The following is a 14615-nucleotide window of genomic DNA, read 5'->3' on the forward strand; positions in this document are numbered from 1 at the left end:
AGGCACAATTTTTGGAATCAGTTCCCCAAAATTAGTAAGAAACAATTTAGCAAATATGATGCAGGGCGGTGTAATCTATGAACATTCAAACAGAAGTTTTAGACTTTGCAGCCACCTATGAGAGAAGGAAAACACTCCCGTTTCCCATTTCCTTCCCTGACCGTTTCCAAGAGAGAATGCTTTAAAGTTCACAGTGGTTTCCAAGTGTTTGCCACACTATAGAAACTGGATGACTGCCGTAAATGATTGACAAGGCCTACCATGACGTCTAATCAGAAAAGATCATTGTTCCTCATTAATGACACGCCTGCAAAAGACATGTAGCCTAAAGGTGAGAAACACAGCATACAGGACGGTAAAGCAAAATTCAGTCAAAATGATGAAATGAACGATGCAACAAGCAGCAATAGCCTACCTCATTTACACATTTGGTGGATTTTATGTTTGGCGGTACCTTGGTATTGCAAATTATAAAATGTGTGATAAAATAGTGTGTATTTAAAATACCTCAGAACACCAATAAATAATACCATCATGGTTGATGAATGCCATCATTCAATTACATTTAATCAAACATCTGTATCTGATGCAACCTCATGCAATAATTCATAGCATTTTATAATAGAACATGTAGAATACCATGATATGGTGAATTTGGCTATTTCTACCACTTTGGAAGTAGACAGTCACTGCTCAAAATAAAAGGCATCAAATCAGCTAGTGTGCTTTTTCTTTTATATTTATTTATTTATTTAAATTTGCCACATAGGAAGAAGTGAAAGTAGCTAGGCTACTTATCCCAAAATATGTAGAGGAAACAAAAGTCAATGAGAAATGAGCTTGTTTTTGATCATCGTCATGAGACCTGGCGTTAACACAAAGCCTAGTCTCACGTCAATGGACAGCATTTTCGAATTCTTATATCGTTTATTAATTTTTGTAATAAGTTTCCATGTTGATAAAAGGCGTCGTCTGCAAAATGAGGAAGCCCGTAATTTTAACGCTGTACTTTCTGGTGAAACGAATTAGAAAACGAAAGCATAAGGTTTGGCTCGCGAATCATTTTTTGGTATCGGTTCTTTGTAGTGAATCGCTTGAACCGCAAATCAGACGGAATCGTATGCAGGTTATACCAAACTCCAGGACCGCAAAACGGAAACAATACAACAATTTTCACAGTTGACTAATAAATGTTTCAAATGTTGTAGCCTACAAAGTGTGTAAATAGTAGCCCTAATAATGTGTGATAAAAAGAACAGCATGATTTTACCATAATATAAAAAAAACATGCCTCACACTTTGCTTTTTGTAAGTGTGATATCAACAATCCGAGAAATCTACTCATAACTACCATTGACATGGTGGTAAATCGCTACATTATTAAAGTGATATTTCAAAAGAATTGCTGAATTATTTGAACAGATTCACTAATGTTCAAACGTGTCGGTTCAGTAAAATGATTCGTATGTTAGTTTCGATACGTTTAAATGCCAGAGGCGGCGTTTAACTTCGTTCAAAGTAGCCTGATATACTTTGTTTTTATTTTACTGATTGATTCACTACAGAAGCGAAACCAAATGGGTCAGTGACTACTTCACATGAACGGAATTTCATTATTACGCTTTTTTTATAATAAAGAAGATTGGTCACATCGCAGAAAGATGACACAGAACGGTACCGGAGGTTCGGGTATCATGACACTGTACAGTGCAGTGCTCGCTAAAGGAGCACCAGTATCATCCGATACAAGTGAGTAAATGACAGGTCATTCTACTACTTATGATACTTTAACCCAAAAAGAAGTTAACTCGACAGTTTAGCAACACACTAGTAAGTCTGTGAGGGTAGTTTATGAATCAAAATAGTTACCTTTTTGTAAGGGGACATTTCAATCTACATGTAGATGGAAATGTCCCCTTACAAAAAGGTAACCATCTTTACGTTAATTAATATACCAGACCAACGACTTTTATTACAAAATTGCAATTATGCTGTTGTTGTGCTTGTATATATACTGTACATGTGGGACAATAGTAACCAGATTTTTTCTATATATGACCCATCCATCAACTCATCAATCAGAACCAAGCACTGACCTGATGAAGCTGAAGAAAGCACTTCGGGATCTGATGGTTCAATATCCTGCAGGCGTCAGTTTGAGTAAAGCTCGCAGGTCCTGCCCGCTCCTCCTGGACTCAGTGGTGTTGAACGGCTACGCTTCTGTCCGCCAGCTCTTGGCATCTATGCCTGATGTGGTGACACTACAGGGAGTCGGTGTCCAAACATTCCTTCTCCCCGTAGAGACTAAACTACAGCACAGGACAAGTCTAGTCTGCGGAGGGGTAGCCAGTGTTTACGGATAAGTTATCCCTCAATACTCTGCTGTCAAAAAAAACAAAAAAACCCAGGACATTTGACCTATGACCAAAGCAGCCGCTACAAATGTGAACATTTTCCTTCACTAAACTGTGACCTCAACAACCTGGCCTGGATGACCACAGACAATAGCAGTAATAAGGATACATGGATTTTTTTTAACTTTTTTATTTTTTTAAACTTTTGACCGGATGAAGAATTGTACTCTAAAATATATTATAGACATCGCTGTGTTTACACAAAAGCACTTAATTCTTGTATGTGGTCACGCACCAATCAGGAAATATCTGCAAAATGCAGGAAGTTGTATGAACTGATTAGGCAACTCGTGCGTTGTTCTCCTTAGTCTTAATAGAGTATGAGATTTATATGATTGATTATAAATTTATATACTAATATTTACACATTTGAAATCTTCAAATGTTTTAGAAGAAATGTTCACAATAATTTCCTTTTTAATAAGATTTATTTTAAAATATTCTACATTTGGATACAATACAATACAATACAATACATGTATCCTAAAATGACACTGTAGGTTTGATAAAATATTGCCAAAAAGGATCTGCATTAAATGAAAACTTTGATTTTAAAGCACTTGTGTTTTTTCTCCACTCATACGAATAGATTTTTGGGGGCATATAGATATAGTACCATTACGTACATGATGCATCAACTCAACCAGTTTTAAACATGCACACTAACAGGGTGTGTTACAGCTCAACGTGAATAGCCATACATCTAGTTTAGACCTGTACAGGCTTGTCTGTAGTGATATAAGCTATCACATGAGATATTACATCATGAGAGAAACAAAGGTTTTCAGTGGTATTACAGCACTGCAGTAATTTATTGTGATATTCAGGGTTTACACTTTACAACAAATAGTACAGCATCCATAACTATTAATGTAGAGAATAATTCCTTAGCTAAAATATTAACATCAAGTTTTAAAGCTGTCTAAACCAGCTATGGAAGCTTAATGGAAACTCCTTTAATGCAGGAAAGGTTACTGTTGGTCAATCTTAGGAACCTCGGCTGTGGCAGATGATTTTGTATGGCTCAGGAGAGCGGACCACACTAACAATCCCATTCATGTCTGGCTGCTGCTCACCAGGTGGCCAGGAGAAACAAATCCGCTGTAAGAGAGAAGTGACGAAGAGGAAGAGCTCTGTCTTAGCTAGAGTCTCACCGAGACACACCCTCGGACCTGATAAATAGAGATAAAACACAATGGGTTTTAACCTAGTTGTCTTTGCTCTTAGTCTACTGCTATTGTAGTCACAGGTGACTCACCCAAGGAGAAAGGGAGGAAAGACTCTGGTTTGAAGAATTGTCCATTATCGTCTAAGAAATTCTCTGGGTTAAAAGTGTCTGGATACTTCCAGTGCTCCTTATCAGTTAAAATTGCAGTTAAGTTAGTCAGTATCTCGGTGCCCTAGAAAGATAATGTTTGTTAGTGGAACAATTTCAATCAAGAAAAACAACACATCCAGGCTCCATTCATTACCTTGGGAAGGTCGTATCCACGTAGTTTTGTGGGCTGAGTTGTTTCATGAATCACGCCAGATGGTACAATGTTGGCATACCGCTGAAACTCATGAACAGTGGCATTCGTGTATGGTAGTTTGTCACGGTCATCCATGCTGGGAAAGCGGTCGTAACCCAACACCCGAACAATCTCCTCATGACATCGCTCTGTAACGTCATTAATGTTCATGTGTGTACGTTTCTCAGTGTTAAAACACAACAAGTAAGCAACTGGCAGATTGACTTAAAGAAAGACTGGCACTTTAAAACCTTACTCAAACTTAAACAATGGTGTGTTTGGGACAGGGCTACCTGTGTGCTACAAGGAAAATCTGTATAAACCTAGGTGCGTTTACAAATTATGCAATATTTTTTTCCAATTCAGCATTTCCATTTAGCTACTTAAAGGAGATGGTATGATACTTAAAGAACTCTTCATTGCAACAAAAAACCAACAGGGGAACCATGAACTTGCAATTGGTCAAACACACATTTGTGCATATGTAAGACATCATTGCAAGATTGTTTTGAATATGCAAGAAGGTTTGACATTAATAAGACTAAATGTCACTGTTTTTTGTGCATCTCAAAACCAATCATGACATGTCAAGCTACGTTTGAATATGCACAAATGAGATTTGAGAGCTGTGGAGGGGATTTTCAGTGAATAATGACTAAAATCTGATCTGTTTCTTAAAAAAAGCAATTGACTTTATAGGAACCTTAAAATGCATGCAAAAGAACAGAACATTTTCTTTACTTATCACCTTTATATCTATATGCATGTACTTGGCAGATGCTTCTATCCAAAGCGAATTACAGATCATGCAAGATATACATTTATCAGTCCATGCATTCCCGTTAACATGCAATGTTAATCCTAAGTACCTTGTACATCTGTGTTTTGTGTCAAGTAGATGAGCCCCCATCTGATGGTGGTCGATGTGGTGTCGGTTCCAGCAAGGAACAAATCAGCTACTGACATAATCATGTTCTCTTCGTGAAACGTGGAGTCCTCGTTGGACTTCTGCTGCTCCAAGGAAAACAGAAAGCATTTCAATTGATCCATGCATATCTAGTTATCTAGCAGCCTACCGTGATTTCACCTTGTATGATATTGTTTGTCCTGTAACAAAATTTCTATAAGGGTTAGAAATGGAATTGGGGCTTGAAGAACCTTCAAATTTAAGGGGTAGATCGTAACAAAAGACATTCATCCAAGAACATGTGTTATTTGACAAAATCTCAGCCACCTTTCCAAATAGTAACTCCCATCAAAGAGTGGATTAAACAGTTTCTAGAAAGGTTGGTTGTGATGATCTCACTTTCTCAATCTCCAGCAGATAGGCATCAATGAAGTCTCGTGGACTGTCTGGATCCAGAGTTTCTCGGTGTGCTTTGACTGATTCCCTGAAGAAAGCCTTCAACTCTTCACCGTTCTGATGGATTTTCTGGTGTGGCCCTGGGAAATGTTTGATGATGGGAAGCAAGTTAAACACCTGGAAAAGAAAAAGCCTACAAATAACTATGCAGCATTAACAGCAGAAGTTTAGTTTTAACCTGCTCCAAAACACCTGCCTAGAAGTTTCTTGCAATTCTGAAGACAGTTTCTGCGTCCTAAATCACATACTCTCAGAGACATACTTCTTTTGAGTAATTACTTTCTGAGCATTAAACAAGTACTCTCCCGTAGCCTTTTGGGATAGCAAAGTGTCCATTGGATGCACCCTTCAGAATCTAGCTGGAATAGTACATCATCCAGGTACTTTTTATTTGATGAATACTGTGAATTCGACATACTGTTTTTTAACCTACTATATAGTGGGAAGTATGCAATTTTGGATGCAGCCCTTTATTAGCTTCGTGAGTTTAAAAAGTGTTTTGAGCTAAACTCTTGTAGGGCTGAGCAAATATGGAAATAACTCTTTACTGCCCTGGTACTTCAGAAATCCTTTTAAAGGTATACATGTGAATTAAACGTGGCACAAAGGCCTACATCACAGTATGCGAATGCCTATCTAGTGCAAGTCATTTCATCAATATGCTGATGGAGGACTGTTGGGACTGTCTGGTTCTGTCGGGAGAGACAGAGTCATTTGCACCTAAATGACAGGTCTGTACCATTTGCTTCACAGGAAATGTGCTTTCAACTACATACTGTTTATTTACTAGTGTGCTCTAATATGTAACTATGCCATGTTTGGTCTCACAAGACAGCTTATAAACTGAACTGAACGGTGGTGAACTTAATAGAGATACTAAAGAATCCTAATGTACAGTAACATACATTGAGGAGAATATGTTAATATTCTTCTCCCCCTCTTGATCGCCACCCATTTTCCTCATCTTTTGGTTTCTTGTCGGTCGGTTTCGGTGTAGGTATTCCACTCATGTTTAACAATGCTTTGCTCAGAGTATAAGGAAAGGAAACTATTGATCTTGAAGAAAGGCTTTAACCCTGCCACTCCTGCACACCGGTCCATAACCTCATACTAGGAGAAAGGCTTTTCCAGCCTCTTCTGCACAGCAGTGCATTATTTGTTACAACTAAGTTTTCTATACAGTATGTTGTTCCATTCTACTGTCTGTTTATTTAAACATGTAACCTAATAAACAAAATTGCCTGCTTTAAAGGCTTTGAGAATCATTCCATTTATCACTGATGATGTTGAAGCTAAAGTGATTGTATCTTTCGATATCTAAACGTTCAGGTTAAATCCTACGTTTTCCTATCAGTTCTAAGAAAGACCTTCACCTTTAAAGAATTAGAGGTTAAATAATAACAACAAATTTAATGGAGTCAGATGAATTATATTGGGGTCAGATAAATATTTGAATTATACACGTCATCTTTCAACTGCCTTTTGTTCTGATTATTGGTTCAAAAGAGCAGCGCAAGCTTCCAGCCTTACGAAGGTGGACCTCCAGGGTCAGGATTGGACATCTCTGATCAAGTAGTTCCCTTTGTGGCATACAGCCTTATTCGACAATCACATTTTTTTGTGTGATTGTTTTAACAAGCAAATACTCATAATTGGAGACAAACTTGATGTAGGTAGTGTTGGTGATGAAAACGACAGCCATTTACAGTAAAAAAGCAACAGGGGCACTAACTTTCAGAAAGCTGAGGTTTTGATGTGGCACGAGTGACCGCTGGTAAGGTTTAGCACATTATTGCTAAAGATTAATGGTGCAATGTGTCGACAACCTATGGGAATGCAGACAATAGAGCAAGATCCGGTTGGATACTAGGCCAGTTAAGCAAAAAACAATTTTAACACTTGCTCATACCTGTCCAACAATTAACCCTGAATGATTGATGTTCTCCTTCAGGATTTCCAGAAGGTATTCGAAGCGCTTGTTATCGTAGTCAAACCGATCCCCAAAGACGATGGAACAGATAATGTTGGAAACAGCATTCTGTATTGGATGCTGGGGGTCGAAAGGCTTGCCTTTAATAAAGAAAACCTTCTGTTAGTTTTTGTCAATGAGTATTTTAATATTTTAAAGAGAAACTCCACAAGTCAATTACAGCTGGTTTGATAAATAACATTTGGCATCAAATGCCAATAATTGAATGGCATTTGAAGGTAACCTGAATACTAAGGCATAATGGGACTGTGCACTTGAAATGTTTTGGCTAAAAATTCATGCCCACATACTTGCGTAAAGGAGCATGTTTAAAGTTTGTTTAGAACTTGACTCAAGTACGAGGTGGGGCATGACAGAGTGAAGCACCTCTAAACATTGAAAACACATTCACATTTTAAAATCCTTAATAACCTTCTGATTTGAGCATTTCAGAAAGCAGGTAACTGCTTTCCTCTGTCACGCGTTCCTCCACAGATTTCTTTCCCAGGCCAAAGTTTCTGAGCGTGTGCAGAGCAAACCGTCTCTGCTGCCTCCAGGTGTGACCAAATGTGACCATTATTATGCCTGATGGAAAGAGAACATACCTTCAGAGTTACGAGGAAATACATAGACAAGCTGTTGAAAGAAAGACAGACAAACAGATGCATAGGTCTACCAGCCCCAAACATCTTGACCAAGTCCATGTTGACCTCGGCCTCATTGGCTGGAGTATTCCCAGGTCTAGACTAGCAGTAGACTGCTGGAGGCCCATCCAAACCAAGACCACATTTATGCAGTCTTGAGAGGTTTCAAGTATCAACTTCACTGGCTGGTTGCTCCACTGATCAAGACTAGCTTCAGCAGACTATAAAAACCATGTAAGAAACTTTTAGCTTAATTTTCCAGCAGGGTTAGCTATGGCAACTATCAACAATTATTTCCCCTTTTACCATTTCATCAAAACTTGTATGTACAGTACTAGTACCCTACAATTAATACAATGTATTACTGACCATATCCATTACTGATCCAGTTTGGAAGTGGTACAGGTGGCCTTCCTGAAAAAGATGAAGCATTTTGGACCAGGGCTTCTTTCGTGACCTGGATTGTGTTGAGGAGTATCGCTGGCTTCCTCCCGAGATACAAAGTGGTCATCTCTCCATACTGAGGCATCTACTCAGAGAAGATTTCACAGCACTTCAACACAACTAAATCTCACTTGCGAGCAAAGTCAACATAGCTCAAGCACAAGGAGAACCTAAGATACCTTGGCACAAAAACAAAGACTTTGTACAATAAGCTCAAAGAAATGACTCACTGATCTCAGAAACTCCATTGGGTTCTTCAAAAAATATGGTATGGTACCCACAAAAGGCAGAGGTCTGGGACCAGGAGGAGTTTGACCTCTGTAGGAATTAATCCTGATGATCTCGAACAGAACCAGAAAGATCAAGCCCAGAAACAGAGCCAGGCCTACAGAGGCCAGGTCTAACTTCATGAGAGTCGCCCACATGATCGCATTCAAGACAAACACAAGAGCAGCGGACAACTGTGGGCTTTATAAACACAGCGAAAGAGGGTGGAGACAGTGGGATAGTAAGTTTGACATGCCAGCTCATGCTTGTGAAATAGTTATATTAGTTATTACTAATAATGCTGCAAGGTTCTAAACAATCAAGACATGAAGATTATACTTCTGCAAAACACTAATTTTCCATTTATAAACATACTAGCTAAGGGAAGAAGTTAATTCACTGCAAAGTGGTGCAAGTTTAGTAAATAACTGACTATCTCAAAGCTCTCTACTACATGCCAGTGGAAACGGACAAGTCAACACCCTAATCTCTTCTTTGTTATTGAGATTAGGCGAAAGGTCTGGAAAGGGGTGTAACGGTGACAGTAAAATTATAGCAAAGGTAAAGCATGAGTTTTCAGTTCAGATAGTTGCATAGTCATGCAATATCATTTTATACACTGAAGCATTAAAAAAAAAATACTACTAAAAAATCTATAGAAAATAAAAGGCAACACAGCAGCATGTTGTTTTGCTTTTTCTTTATTTATTTTTTTGGTCTTTTCTTGTTTTTTTCTGCTCTTTTTTGTCTGTTTTCTTGGTTTGCTATAGGGAAGATTTTGGCACTACATAATTGTCTTATTGGGTTGTTATGTTTGATTTTCCATCTAAAGCCTTTGTCCTTATGCAAGCAAAATAGGAATACGGCTAATAAAAATAAAGTGAATACATTTTAAATCCTTATTTTACACATAAAATAAAAACACTTTTTTGGACCCCTCCAAAAATAGGGGTATTAAAATATTTGACATTTTGTATCACAAATCAATGTGATGAAACACACAGAAATTGAAAGGAAAATAAAACTGTACAAAAATGATAAAATCCATTTTAAAAAGTTTCCAAATGATGCAAAGTTAGTCTTTTTTCTCTAAGGACCTTGGGCATTGGTTTACAAAGTAAAGTGTCATTTCTTCATTTCTTCTGCTGAATGTAGTTGAGATTGCCGTGCCGGCCATGTTGAATAAGCGGGTAATGTTGATTTGCCACCACTGAACCTGCAAGAGGAGACGAAATGTGCGGTTATGAGCGGAGACTTTTTCCTGATTTCTCAGTGTAAAAACTAATCAAGAGGAATGAATATTCAGAGTTAACTTCATGTCTATTGATAACATCTGTTGTACACATCAAATAATTACAACAGCACAAATAACAAACAGCAATGTCCTGAAAACATATCCAGGTCATAATCAAAAATAAGTAAATTAAATACTATTCTACTTCAAGAGAATGAAGCCAACTTTTACCAACTTTATGGTCACCATGAAATCAAAATTGGTAATTCTTATTTCTTTATGGAAGATTACTGTATTTATTTGTGCACATCTTTTTTTTTTGTATTCATGTTTCTAGTAATCTTGAATCAAAATGACTTTCCATCTCTCTTGCAGTGACAACTCTTCTCTTCTCTGATGACGAGGGCGGGGCAACCTGTCACTCACATGAGCTCCACCAATAGCAAACCACAACCATCCATCAATTCCCCAAGCCCCGCCCTACATTTGTTCTTGTTTGAGAAGCTGTTTCACTCGGATATATACGTCACAATATAGAAGAAAAGACTATCACAACTTCCATTTCCATTTCATGTTGACTTTATTTTAAATTATTTTGTATTTTTGTCTTTCTTGGTTTGCTATAGGAAAGGTCTTTGGCACAACATAACTGACTTATTGGGTTGCTATGTTTAATTTGCCTAGCTAAAGTTTTATATATATACTGTATATATATATATATATATATAAATTATATATACTGTATATATGCAAACATGTTTCATGTTGACAGAAATTGAAAATTCCATGGTTACTTTGGACATAAAATACAGACATATGCATAGAGTTAAAATGTTTTATCCTCAGCATGTCCCACAAACAGAAGGGAACGAGTACCTTGTGAGATGAAGGGTTTGTTGGGCTGCTGCATGTAGGGCGGCAGACGGTAGGGCATGAAGGATGGAGACAGGGAATACGGAGCAGCACCGCCGTGCTCCCAGGATCGAGAGCCTGGACTCACACCCCCAAAATGAGATGGGAAATTAGGATCTGAGATGGAGAGAGAGATTCATGAGCAACTTTGTAAAAACAGATGAAAATAAACAACAGAAGAGCTCATAATATTTAAACTGTCACTCAACCACTATGAAACCACAAGCTTTCAATGCCACCTTCTTTATTTAAACTAGTCTTAAACTAGTAATAGCTTGGTCTGTTTGGTAGTAATATACATCATTCATTATGCCATTAAATATGCCTTGAATGTATGGAAATGCTCAGAAAACCAAGGTTTCATTAGACTGTGGTTTCAAAGGGTTACAGGGTCCAGGGACTAGTTTTTTACTAGTTTCCAGTGCTCCGTCTAACAGATGTGGAGTCACCCGTGCGCCCAATACACCTGTGAGACTTACCTGAGCTCAACAACACCACCTGCTCTCAATAAACAGACACCAAACTCATTTCACTGATTCATCAAATCAGAGCCATTAGTCATACTGGAAGAGTGCACTTAAGGTTACGATACTACTGGTTAATATTTTCCTCAAGCCTTTGTTACATGAGTAAAAAATTCAGCCAATTATTTGTCCTATCTGTACATTTTGCATATGAAATATTACCTTGACATTTTACCTAGTCATTGCATTCTGATTAAATATTAGAAAATAATTTACAATTACATTTTGTGCAATTTTATAAAACTTTTCTAAACTGTACCAATAGAATGAACGTCCCCCTTATCAATACTTTTAGTTATCATTTTTCCTTATGTTTATTTAGTGAAAAGTTCTTACTAAATTTAACTACATTATTTATTAATTATGGAATTAAGTTATCAGTTATATTAGTTAAATAAATAAATTAAATCTTATAATATTATTAATAAGCAAATATTTACAGTTGTATCTTGCAAATGTATTTTACAATTTAAATAATTATTTCGATTTGCATTACAGTAAAGAAAATTAGATTCTGTTTTATTACAGCAGGGTACTAATTGGGTGTTATGTGCTTAATTGACAAAAATGTAACATAATGTCACAATGTAAAAAAGGTAAAAAAAGTAGGCTTCATTTTCTTATTTTTTGTCCTTTTGATTGTGAGGATGAAATATTATGGTCATACAATTTGATGACAGATTAGAAAAACAAAATGATTTATTTCTTTAGAATAATTTTGCACTGACTGTGTACTATAAATAATACCACAGACAATTGCTAATAAAGTAAATAGCGTCATTTTTAATTCATGAGTAATATGACACCTGTCATATGGCTATTCAATTTCATAAAATCTTTAAAGGAAAAATATGAGGAAAACACATAGACAGCAGCTGTCGCAACTTAGCGAGCTGCCTACATATGACATAAGGCATTATTGAAATTACACAATCATATTGTATCCATTGCAGAGTTCACAAATATCAGAATGCACTATGAATTAATACGCATATTATTATAAATGTTTTTTTTTAAATCTAAAGCACTTTGAATTACCGTGGTGTATAAGATATGTGCTATATCAAAGCAGTACTTCAACTTAAAGTTAAAAATGATAGCAATTATATTAAAATAGACAATTTACCCAATGTTACATGTTATTTATTTCGATAATTATTGGAGAATCATATTGTCCGCTTAAAGCTGTTTATAGCTTAAACTGATGATCTACACACAGTTATTGCACTGAACTGAATCAACACTAAACTGACTTCAGCTGAATTATGACATTTGTATTTTTACAGCTGCTTTACAGCAGAATGTGAAAGTTTGCATCATTGATTCCGTTATTTTTTAATGTTTGTATTCGTGCAGCCGACACATACTGTGAGAACCACCAGTGTGTACCTGTCTTGTTTACAGTGCCATTTCCCACCAGTGGCCCCGGATTGATATGGTGATTGTGCCAGGGGTGCCCCCTTTCTCTGCCCGGGCCGCCCACTCCACCAGCCACCCGTCCCGCCGACGGCTGAGCGAAGATGATGCTGGGGTCGTTCAGGTTCATGGGTGCGGGATTCACCGCCTGTCCGTTTCCACCGCCTCCTCGGACGGCAAACTTCAGGCCCGGAGAGGACGGGTGACCGGAGGCCGTGGCCGCCCCGGAGCCCACGAGAGGGCCGTGGATGGGCCAGGAGCCTGAGGTCAGGGGTGAGTGAGCCTGCTGGGGGTGAGCGGGCAGAAGGCCCAGTGCAGAGAGCCCGGTGTGGTACTGGCCCGGGTGGGAGTGTGGAAAGCTGAAGATGGGAAGCTGGACCTGGGGAAGCTGCTGCTGCTGGGGTTGGGAGGGTTTGGACTGGGCAGAGGAGGTAGAGGAGGAGGAGGAGGAGGGCTTGCTGTTCTGGGGAGACACCGACCCCTGGCTGTATGGAGACGGCTGAGGAGAGTATGGAGGAGTCTGACGCGCATCAGACTGGGTGGAAACACACAGAGAAAAAGAGTCAAGGGTCAGTCGGCACAAAAATGATATTGAAAGAATACAAATAAATGTGCTGTTGTTGGGTGAAAATTTGTTAGACATTTACAATGCTTTAGTTTTGATACACTTTTAATACCAGCTAATATCAATGTACCATCATAGTAGTTTTTGTAAGTCATTGTGTTAAGTAGTGTAAACGTTTCTGAAAACGGTGCCAGGATGTTTAATTAATGCCCTTATTTCAAGAAAATTAATTACTAAAAAAAATATTATTTATTAATTATATTAGAATTGTCTCTATCTCTCTCTCTCTCTCTCTCTCTCTCTCTCTCTCTCTTCTCTCTCTCTCTCTCTCTCTCTCTCTCTCTCTCTCTCTCTCTCTCTCTCTCTCTCTCTCTCTCTCTCTCTCTCTCTCTCTCTCTCTCTCTCTCTCTCTCTCTCTCTCTCTCTCTCTCTCTCTCTCTCTCTCCCTCCCTCCCTCCCTCCCTCCCTCCCTCCCTCTCAAACACACACACACAGACACACACAGACACACACACAGTGTATACAAGTACAATTCTTTTTTTTAGTAATCTTCACAAAATAAAATATACATAGTAAATTTATCTTTTTTTATTGAAAAATAATTGATTAAATATAAACTAAAGAATTATATATTATAAAACTTTCTTTAGTGAAAAGGCATTTCTATTAAATTAAGTAATTATAATTATAAATAAATAATATAGTATAAATACAACTAAATACAAACTTAAAAATATCTGTTTAAAAAGTATTTAAGTGAATTAAATTAAGTGAAGCTAAATCTACTTGGAAACAATGGATGTTGAAGGAGATTTATAATCACTTCTCTTGTATTATATAATGAATTGGAAAATTAAAATTAATTTCTTAAAACCAGTGTATCTATTCAGATATTTCTGTTTCTGACCCATATCCGCGTTTACCCATTTAGCCCACCTTCCAGAGAATATGAACTTGTTTTGTAATTAATTAATTTGCTCAAACAACCAAATTATTCAAGAGTCATATTTTGTAGAAACAGAATTTTCAGTTTGAACTTTATTCTGCTGTTTTTATGATAGCTTGTAAAGACAACTGTGTCTATGTTCATTAAGGTCAATAACACACTACATGTATCCACTAAAGCATATGCATACTTAGCATGTGTAATTCTTTTTAGGGTTTAAAGCACCATTGATCGCTATCTTTTAAACTATGACTGTGAATCGTGAGTAGAAGTTTTTTTCAGCGCTCTGTGCTCTTCTGTTTCAGTGAATTCCTGATAAAAATTCAACCTTCGCCTTTATCTAATTGAGCTTGCAGCAGTTTTTTTGTATTATTAGAGGCATGTGACCATGCGTAAGGAATCTACA

At 37.5% G+C, this 14615-nt stretch overlaps 2 protein-coding genes across 3 annotated transcripts in view; both read right to left on the reverse strand.

Moving 5' to 3' along the window:
* Nucleotides 1–2823: 2823 nt before the first annotated feature.
* Nucleotides 2824–8939, reverse strand: LOC143725820 (cytochrome P450 2B4-like). The gene is made up of 9 exons (XM_077218613.1): nucleotides 8576–8939; nucleotides 8271–8430; nucleotides 7690–7842; nucleotides 7198–7358; nucleotides 5232–5405; nucleotides 4795–4936; nucleotides 3887–4074; nucleotides 3673–3814; nucleotides 2824–3586 (listed from the first exon to the last, which is right to left on the reverse strand). Exons 1-9 carry the CDS (start codon nucleotides 8768–8770, stop codon nucleotides 3402–3404), a joined length of 1500 nt encoding a protein of 499 aa, XP_077074728.1. The 5' UTR covers nucleotides 8771–8939; the 3' UTR covers nucleotides 2824–3401.
* Nucleotides 8940–9297: 358 nt separating this feature from the next.
* Nucleotides 9298–14615, reverse strand: part of tut4 (terminal uridylyl transferase 4) — a 36958-nt gene continuing 31640 nt past the window's right edge. The window contains exons 28-30 of one of the 2 annotated variants that reach the window (XR_013198338.1): nucleotides 13078–13233; nucleotides 10723–10875; nucleotides 9298–9828 (exon numbers count right to left, since the gene is read on the reverse strand). Coding sequence is in view for 1 of the 2 variants with exons in the window: in XM_077218586.1 (XP_077074701.1) it covers nucleotides 9746–9828; nucleotides 10723–10875; nucleotides 12672–13233 (798 nt within the window). In the remaining variant the exon portion in view is untranslated. Of the gene's footprint in view, nucleotides 9829–10722; nucleotides 10876–12671; nucleotides 13234–14615 lie in introns of both variants that reach the window. The other variant, XM_077218586.1, reaches the window with a different exon arrangement.

Source organism: Siphateles boraxobius, unplaced genomic scaffold (assembly GCF_051911475.1).
Source record: "Siphateles boraxobius isolate OS27281-9 unplaced genomic scaffold, OSU_SipBor_1 77, whole genome shotgun sequence".
Classification (NCBI taxonomy): domain Eukaryota; kingdom Metazoa; phylum Chordata; class Actinopteri; order Cypriniformes; family Leuciscidae; genus Siphateles; species Siphateles boraxobius.